At 44.5% G+C, this 9,949-nt stretch overlaps 1 protein-coding gene across 1 annotated transcript; it reads right to left on the bottom strand.

The window, feature by feature from the left end:
• Window positions 1-2,671: 2,671 nt before the first annotated feature.
• C11H15orf40 (chromosome 11 C15orf40 homolog) lies at window positions 2,672-7,628 on the bottom strand. The gene is made up of 3 exons (XM_024117406.3): window positions 7,374-7,628; window positions 4,881-5,008; window positions 2,672-3,515 (listed from the first exon to the last, which is right to left on the bottom strand). The coding sequence occupies exons 1-3, from the start codon at window positions 7,612-7,614 to the stop codon at window positions 3,420-3,422; spliced, it is 465 nt and encodes a 154-aa protein (XP_023973174.1). The 5' UTR covers window positions 7,615-7,628; the 3' UTR covers window positions 2,672-3,419.
• Window positions 7,629-9,949: the final 2,321 nt, after the last annotated feature.

The raw sequence follows: 9,949 nt of genomic DNA, 5'->3' as shown, positions 1-9,949 counted from the left end.
TCCTAATAGTACTGCTCACTTCAAAAGGAATTAAGAGTCCGTTCCCTTCTTTACACTATGTGTGGTTTTCTGCTACTGCATTATGGTGCCACCTCTTGGATATAAATTGAAAATCTAGCTTTAAAAATTTTTAGTCTCCAGTCACATGCATTAAAAAAATCTGAAGTGGGAGGCTATGATGGGTTCTAAAATTTATATTCTGCTTTACAGTTAAGGAACTACTTAACCAAATCCCTAGAACCTGTAAGAGGGGGGATGCTGGTAGCCTGCAGCCCAGAAAAGAACTGCCTCCTTAAGTGAGTTTTTAGCTGTTTGGAATTTTAAACAGTGCAAAGGTGCCACCTACATGCTCTGGTTCTCTCTCCATACCTAGCTGGCAAACAAGTGAGGAATGGCTCACAGGAATCAGGAGTTCAAGTTCCCTGTTTCTGCCTCCAATTGTCAACATATAGTGTAGGCAAAGCAGTGTCTGGCAAGTAGTAGGCACCCAAGTTATTAAGAAATTCTTAAATCATTTTTGCAGGAGTAATTATGTATTAAGGTGGGGAATGAGATTACAGATGCAGTGCTAGAACATCACCATGACACTAGTCATCAGAGTTGGGAAAGTATCATTCAAACCTTGTTCATGGGCTGCCTGAAAGGCTGGACCCTCAGGACAGCACAGGATGAGAAAGGCAGTGTAATCAGGTCACTTTGTAGACCGTGTAAGTATTCACTTAAAGTTAGCGGGGGTAGGCAGGCCTATAGTCATGTTATTAGACGACTGTTATAGGGGTTGGGGATTTTGTGTCCTTGTCCTAGGTCACTGGGCCTGTCTTAATATCCTTGGAAGAACAGGGCCCAGCTGAAGAAAGCTGCATTAACTAAACTTCCACAGCAGCTCAAGGTACTCAGGCCTTAGCTGTGATTGTTATTAATGGGGAACAGCCCTGTGTGGGTCAAGAGAGCATCAGACTGCTAAAGGCAACCTCATTTGCTAAGGAAGAAAGGGAAACATGTCCTCAAACACAGCTGCTGAACTTGTTCCTACCTCTGCCAACAGTTTTTTGATGACAAAGTAAGGATGTTCTTTTTAAAAAGATACTGTTTCTCAAAAAAAAGTGATTAGGCAAAAAAGTCCATTAAAATAATGGCCATTTTAAATGAAGTAAATAGATGATTGTGACGGGTATTTGTTGACTCCTATCCAGCATCCATTTCTCTTTCTCTAACTTTTCCCAATTTGTATTCAAGTGTCTACCTCTCTCTGCTCACTCCTTTGCTTCCAAGTAGGCTGAGCCCATCCCTAACTCTAGGATGGGCCTTGATTAGTCTAAAACAATTAGAGTAACTCTTCTCTTTTCTCTAGTCATTGGTTTAGGTAACCTGTGTTATAACATGGCATTCCCTGACCATAGGGGCTGGTTTAGAAGCTGTGTGTGACCTAATCTGGCTGAGATACAAGGAGGCGCTGATTGAGAGCTTTTGGAAAAGAAATACCACAGCTCTTCTTAGAGGCCTTTTTTTCTACTGGAGGGGGTGACAGGTGGACAAGAAGCCTGGAACTGCTGCCTTTTTGCCTCCATGGGGGAAACAGGCCTGAGGATGAAGCTGGCACTGCTGAAGTAAGTCAGGGAAAGGAAAGAAAGTGGGTCCTTTATGACATCACTGAGCTGCTGAGTCAATAACCTCTAAGTAAACCCTGCGTCTGGACTTTCCAGGAATGTGAGCTAATAAATCCCTTTATTGTTTGAGCCAGATGAGTTAGGTTTCTGTTACTTATCAAGGAGAGCATCCTAACAAACGATTCATGTAAAAACCACAAGTAAAATGCCTGTAGAGCACACACCAGAACAATGCCGAAAAAGAACAGAAAAGGTTCCGAAGCCAAGACCATGTAAAACAGAAGCACGCTTGGAGGCAATGTGGCATAATGGCTTAGAAGAGAAGGCAGATGGGCGTAACCCATGCTCTGCCCTTAATGTTTACTCTGATCTTGGATGAGCCACCTAACTTTGGTTGTCCTTGGTTCCTCTCAACAGAGTAAGCTGTACTAGATGAGTGTCTCCCAGTTCTTTTACCGTCCGTAATTTTTATTATTGGTCCTTTTTCTGGATTTTATATTTTTAAAGATTTTTGTCAATAGTTTTTTGGGTTTTTTTTGTGGTATGCGGGCCTCAATGTTGTGGTCTCTCCCGTTGCGGAGCACAGGCTCCGGACGCACAGGCTCAGTGGCCATGGCTCACAGGCCCAGCCGCTCCGCGGCATGTGCGATCTTCCCTGACCGGGGCATGAACCCGTGTTCCCTGCATCGGCAGGCGGATTCTCAACCACTGCGCCACCAGGGAAGCCCTGTTAATAGATTTTTCTCATGTACTTAGACAAAGTACACAACTGCAGATCAGCTCTTCTATCAGCAAAGGTAATTGGGTTAATTCACCTTAACAAATTGCTATAAGTTTATTGAACATTTAAAAACAAGATATTATTAGCTTTTGAAGTTCAATATAAATATGACTTCTGATAGGTTTTTACAAATACTGAAAATAGCTTCCAGATCTTCTATCTTCTTTTGAGGATCTTAGGAGATTCATAAGAACTACCAGATTTGATGACTGCAGTTACCATCCCAGGAGGAAGAAAATTCAGTGACTTCTCAAAAATGAAAATTAACATTAAATTACAAGTCTTTTTTTTTTTTGGCTGCGTCGTGCATGGCTTGCAGAATCTTAGTTCCCCAACCAGGGATTGAACCGGGGCCCTGGCAGTGAACGCTCCGAGTCCTAACCACTGGACTGCCAGGGAATTCCGTAAATTAGAAGTCTTGATTATTCTTATTTACTTTTTAACAAAATGGTCAACAGAATTTTAAAAAAACACAAAAAATTTGCATTTTACATAGTAAAATACATAAGCATTTTAAAATACAAAATGACACTATGAAACAGTGACAGGTCTTCCTCTGTCACTTGTAAACTGGATTAGAAGGCCATCCCCAGAATTCCAGTAGTGCTGTGGAAATATTTTAATTTACAATTGGGATAAACTGCATTCAACTGGGAGCCAAGGGATCTAGGTTCTAGTTGCCATCTCGCACCATGTGATCCTGAATACACTCAAATTCTGGACGTCAGAAGCCCCATGACAAAATGAAAGGGGCTGAATCAGGTCATCTTAAATATCCTTTCCAACTCTGTTATTTTGTAAGGCCATGAAATCAGAGTAACATGTCCCAAGCTGTTTGGGATCAGGGATTTTAGAACCTAAATTCAACATACAGTACTTTAAATCTTCATACTTCTTTTTTGTGTCCTGTTTTTATTAAATATGTGTATATCCACATTCTGTGTCTTTAAATATATTTTCCTTTTTAACAGTCTTTTCACCATTAGCAATAAAAAAAAGTTTCTCAAGGGTGTACTTTTGATTTCTAGCTTTTATTTTTTTTCAACTTGCTTTTTCAGTTTCTCCAAGATCTCTTCTGGAGTTGTGGAGGCCAAAAGCTTCACCACTTTTTCACGAGATTTACCACCCTGGACCAAAAGGAAAAAACGGTGTCAGGATAACACACTAAACTTTCTAATGCTATTAGAGACAGCAGACCTCAGTTGCTGAGGGGTTGTTACAGGTGGGCTGGTGTTTTCCTGACAGCTTAGTGCCCACTTTCTCCTAGCCATTTCTGGTCTAACCAAAGGCTGTCTCTTAGATTCTACCTTACTACAATATTTTTACAACTCTCCAGAGTTTTTAACCTTCATACATCAATTTCTGTAATAATAGCTAGGCATTAAATTTTCAAAATGAATATAGAATCCAGATGTACAACATTCTGGTTTCAAGTAATAACTTTTGTTTAAATTATTTTTTAAATTACCAAAACAAATATTGCAATTTTATATAAACTTTGTATAAAAATAATTCCAAATGTAAAACAAATTGGTATTCTCTATACTGTTACACGTTTCTGAAAATTCCGAACAAAAGCAACCACATATCCAAGTGCTATGATTCCACAACTGCTTAAGACAACTATAAAAAGGTAAACACCCTTTAAAGAAGGTAAATTTTGAGCAGGTATTTATCTAAATGGGTAGAAGCTGCACAGGTGGAAGAGTGGGGAGTCTCTTTCAGGCAAATGCCAGAGCACGTGCGCTGGAGAAAATCCGAAATGACCTGCCGCAGGGGCGACGGTGAGGGAGTGGCCTGATCAGATGGACGTTTAGGTACAGCCTACTAACCAATGGCTCTGAGTGCCCACTAGATCCTGGGTAGGAGCTACAGAGTATAGCACTGGAAAACAAGTAGAGCTTTAAGAAATAAACACGAGTGGGTCTTACTCCTGCAGATTCTATTTCAGTTAAGTATGGGGTGATGCCCGGGAACCTGTGTTCTAGAAATCATTTCCAGGTGATTTTGATATCCACGCCTAGTGCAAACCCATGGTATTAATGACTTCAGGTTGAGTCGTCTCTCTTCCTAATAAGCTTCTCCTGGTGAGCAAGGATAACACGGGGGACCAGGTATGCTTGATGAACTCACTAATGGAGATGACAACAGGAACCACTTTAGATTTTTCTAGTATGGTGATGAGGGAAAAGCAAGATTAATCTGACAGAGCAGGTACAGGAATTAACTTAGAAAGGAGAAAATGCTGGAAATGATGGCAATTAAGGAATACAAGTATAGCGTGTGCACAGTCTGAAGGAGTGCAGCATTAGGAGTGAAGGAGATTAGGAAGAATTCACAGATTTTAGTGATTAAATGATTATGAGCATTAAAAACAACTGGTTTTTCAATTATTTGGAAAAGAAAAAAATTGGTATTTTAAAAGTAATGACTGATGTACTCGAAGATGTTGAGAGAGAGAGAGAGAGAGAGGGCGCGAGCGAGAGACCTACCTTATCCAAAACCACATCACTCTTCCTGAGTTCTAAGACTTTGGAAAGATACCAACAAAGCTCAGCGTTAGCCTCTCCTTCTGTCGGAGGTGCTGCAATAGCTACACTTACAGCCTCGGCTGTCAAATCTGGAATGAAAACAGTGTGGACTTGATCCTCATGGAGTTTTTTCTTCACAGAGTGAGCATATTTTGTAAAACTGTTTGCATTTGTCTGGCATATTGTAGGTTTTCAATTAATAATTGCTGAGGGGCTTCCCTGGTGGCGCAGTGGTTGAGAGTCCGCCTGCCGATGCAAGGGACGCGGGTTTGTGCCCCGGTCTGGGAGGATCCCACATGCCGCAGAGCGGCTGGGCCCGTGAGCCATGGCTGCTGGGCCTGCGCGTCCAGAGCCTATGCTCTGCAACGGGAGAGGCCACAAGAGTGAGAGGCCCGCGTACCAAAAAAAAAAATAAATAAATAAAAATAAAAATAAAAATTGCTGAATGAAGAATGATTAATCACAGTTAAGGGAACATAAACATAAATATGCCTCTACCATTACAGAAATTCAGAGAAGAAAACTGATATTTACCCCACCCCACCCTGCTGACCAAAACGAACCTACAGAGTCCTGGGCAATAACCTGGATTTAGGAGCTGGAAACTGCACTTGGTCTAACAGAAAGAGCCCAGGCAGGGAGTCAGAGGAGCTGGGCTTTAGCCCCGCAATGTCACTGAGGAAGTGGATGAACCAGGCAGCTCACGAAACTGTAGAGGGTTGTTCGGGGTCTCCTCATCAGGAAAATGGGAGCACTGGATTAGATTCACCTCTTATGTGAAATGTCTCTTTGATGTTTTTAAAATGTAGTATTTAGTTAGCATCTACACAGCGCTTACATACACTAATTTTAAGGGCACACAAACATGTTTTAAGGGCTTTACAAATATTAACTTGTTTATTCCTATAATTTTATGAAGATATTAATACCTTTATTATCTCCATTTTACAAACGAGGAAATTGGAACCGAGAAGTAATGTGTCCAAGGTCACATGGCTAGAAAGTGGCCTTGTGATTCACAAATAAATTTGAATTCATGCCTTGAAATCCAGGGACAATGAACACTGCTTTTTGAAAAGTGGTCCAGACTCCCTCATCAATACAGCCTTTATAAACAGCAACCTGCCTGCAATCCTCCACTGTTATTTCTGAGAGAGAAGTATATACTCAAAGCAGTTTGCAAATGAGCTTCAGCTGGTCCTGCATCTGGGGTTCCTTGGGCATTTCCACACGCTTACATCTTGCCTGTGTAAACACGGCTACAGAATCCACAGGAATGAGATGGTAGAACCCTCCTCCCATCCTGTCACTGATTCTATGATGTTTTTCACATTTAATATCTTTGAAATCCTGATGTATCTTATAATAAATAGAAAAGAGTTTAGTTGATGTGGATTTTGTCTTACTGGTACATAAAGTACTTCTGCACCTTATAGATGATGGCCAGTTAGATCTGATGAAACATGGTATTCCAACAGCAGTGTCCACAGTGACTACTTAGAAAATGCTGGCCAAGGAGGGTAAGCCAACAAATAGCCAAGCTAACATGGCCATCAACACAAACCAGGCCTAGCACCCCAATTCTGAGGTCTTGTTTTCAAAATATTTTAAAAATTGGAATACAAAGCTTTAGCTTTAGTGGGTGAAAAAGACTGTCAAGATAACTCAGATCAAACATTTTTCCCAATCAGAAGCCTCCTCACCCCACCCAATCTCCCCTGAAGCCCCAACATTTAAAACAAATGTAAACAGCTACTCAGGAGTCCTGTCTGCCAGCCTCCCCCTTGCCCACCGCAGATTCCTGAGGCACCTTTTGGACTCCAGGGAATAGCTTAAAAGCTTCTAACTATCTCATCTGACAGATGAAAGAACTGGGCCCAGGAATATCTTGTAGAGTTTTGATTTGAAATAAGCTCACACAGGTGTTGATGATCAGGTTCACAGATCTGAGGTTTTCTCTCCCTCCTTGGACCAATGGTCATTACAAAAATCAAAACATCTTTCTTTCTCTGGCCAATGTTTCCACTTTTGGAATAGGACAAACTAAGAATCATCTAGGCTACACGTTTCTATATAGGTTCTTTCTAAAATACCTTTTTAAATTTTGAGGCATAATTCACACATAACAGGTGTACAACATAACGATTCGCAGTTTGTATTTTGAATTGATCACCACAGTAAATCCCGGTTCATAAAATACCGTATTAAAAAGGACAATACAAATTGGTTTTTTCATCTAACTTGGTATGCTTTAAATATGGTATATTTGCTTTTAAACACTAGATTACACCTTTACATTAGAATCCAGAATTGAGAAATGGAGAAGCCTCTAACTGCAGGTGTGAAAAATATACTTGACCACACAGGATGAACTTCCAGCAAGCCAAGGCAAAGGGAGGATGGAGAGGAGACAAGTGGTTCATACAAGATTCCCACCCCAGTGGCCAGGTATACCTGTCACAGCATTTTGTTTGGAACCAGGTTTGGCATGGATGGCTATGATGACACAACCTTTGGGATCAACTGCCACAGGACCTGAGGGAGGAACTGGTCTCTCTGCTTCCTGGCTCTGGCTTTTACCCTTGTTCATTGCACCAGCTTTCTTAGGCATCTCGGTGCCCAGAGGGAGCCGGGCAGCAGCCCGAGTACCAGGTCCTGTCCCCAGCTGCCTCAGCCCACAGCCGAGCCGCAGCATCCATGCCAAGGAGGCGGCAGGGAAAAAACTACTTGCTCTTATTGTGGGATTTTTTTTTTTTTTTTAATGTGGCTTTTCCCTGTGGTATAATCATATCCACAGGACCTGAGGGAGGAACTGGTCTCTCTGCTTCCTTGCTCTGGCTTTTACCCTAAAACGACAACAACAATCACACTACAACTTTACGGTTACAAAATACTTTCCCACACATTTGATCTTTCCATGATTCCTTTTCACCCTTAACCAAGACAAACTAGGTAATGGGTCACGTCCAGGGAGTTCTGGCCACCCAGAATGGTTTTCCATCAGCCTTCATGGCTCAAATCAATTCTTCCATGAAGCCTTCCCATCAATCCCACAAAGTGCTTTTTTCCTGCCTTGGAAGACCTGACTTAGAACTGGTTCCTACTGTCGGCTTTGTATTTCCCATTCCTCAGGGAGCAGCGACTATTCATTATTCATCTTTGTATCTCAAGCAGCACGTTAACAAAGGTTTGTGAACAACTATGGCTGGACGGTGTATATCCGTGTGTTCCGGGGGGAAGGGGAGGAGGAAGGAACAACAGTGGTATTTAAAGGACTATTGTGTGACTGTACTAGGAACTTTCCATTGAACAAACATGAACTGCGCACCAAGGCAGTATGTAGGCAAAGGAGATGTAAAGATGAATAAGGACACATGGAGCTCAAGGAGCTCGGACTGCAGCGAGAAAAAAAGAACAAATAATCACTCTAATACACTGTGCTAGGAGCGCCGACCACACACGCACGGGACATCACGGAGCAGAGAAGGGGAAGGCAGTCCTGCCTCGGGACACTGGGGAAGCTCCCGGCAGGAGGCAGTCTTAGAGCCGGGTCTTAGGAACCGACTGGAGTCAGCCCTGAAGGTGGAAGGGAAGTGTGGGAGTGGTGCATTCTTGACGGAGGGGTGCGAAGACCAGCCAAGGGAAGGAGACAGAACGCTAACTAGAGCCTCCCAGGGAAGCACAGGCCGCACGGCGCTGCCGGAACACGAAGCGCGAGCCTGGGAGTGTGGGAGCGAGGCCGGCGGCCACAGCTCAGGGACAGCCTCGCGCGCCGCCGGCCCAGGCCCTCCGACTTCCCCGGTGGGCGGCGGCGCAGCCGAGAAAAACAGGGAGCGGGAGGCCCGGAACTCACAGACAACAAGCAGTTGGCGGAGCTTCTACCCACCCGCGGGTCCCGCTTCTCTCCCGCGCTCCTCAACCAGCATTCCTGCGGCCCACCCTCCCACTGCCAAGGGACTTGCCACTGGCCTTATTCATTGCACCAGCTTTCTTAGGCATCTCGGTGCCCAGAGGGAGCCGGGCAGCAGCCCGAGTACCAGGTCCTGTCCCCAGCTGCCTCAACCCACAGCCGAGCCGCAACATCCACGCCAAAGAGGCGGCAGAGAAGGCGGCCTGACGCCGGAAGAGCCCTCTGCACCTGCGCACGCAGCGGGCGGGAGCGGCTTCTCTGGCCTGCGCCTCTGCTCTGGCACGAGGGCGACACCTCCCGGCTGGCGGGAGCAAGACCCCTCGTTCTTCCCGGACCTGCGCGGGACCCTCGCCACCTAGAAAAGCGGCTCAGGAGACCGAGAGATGGGGAGCTGGGCTCTGGTCGAGTCGTGACCACCCCCCAACACCCTCTGGTCTTGTTTCCTCATGGGAAGAAAGGATTGGAGTGAGCGGCAAAGAGCGCACAGGGCCAGGTGTCTTCTCGCTGCTGCAGCCAACCAGCAGGTGCAGAGCCCCACGCTGCTTCCTATGGCCCTTAAGTGGATGTAGAGTATCCTGCTGCTTTAGCCTTTGGGTACCTTCCGTGTACTGATGGAGCAACTACCTTGTGCCAGGCGCTGAGGATGCCACAATGTAAAAGAAGAGGAAATATATTCTGATGTGCGAAGTGGCAAAAGATGAAGCTGAAGAAGGCGGAGGCAAGATCAGAGTCATTGAAGGGTTTGAAGCAAAGGATTGGTAGAGTCACATTTGTTGTGATTAGAAAGATCACTGGCTGCAATGTGGCCAACAGAGGAATAGAGGTAGGGAGACCTCCCTCTTAAATGGAAGATGGTGGCCTGAACCAGAGTAGTAGCAGTGGGAATGGAGAACTGAGAGCTGATCATTTCAAGCACACTCAAGAACTAGAATGATCGGAGCTTGAGGAATGACTGGATGTGGGAGTGAGAGTGAAGAGTCAGGGAAGATGCCCAGGTTTGGGGCCCGAGGAGCAGGTTTGGGAGTCTGAGGTGAGTTGTTCAGTCCGGGACATAATGAGTTTGAGATAGCTGTGGGACACTAAGTAGAAATATTAAGGGGGTAACTGAATGTCTGTAACT

Source organism: Physeter macrocephalus, chromosome 11 (genome assembly GCF_002837175.3).
Source record: "Physeter macrocephalus isolate SW-GA chromosome 11, ASM283717v5, whole genome shotgun sequence".
Taxonomy (NCBI): Eukaryota; Metazoa; Chordata; class Mammalia; order Artiodactyla; family Physeteridae; genus Physeter; species Physeter macrocephalus.
This window is presented reverse-complemented; position numbering and strand designations above follow the sequence as displayed.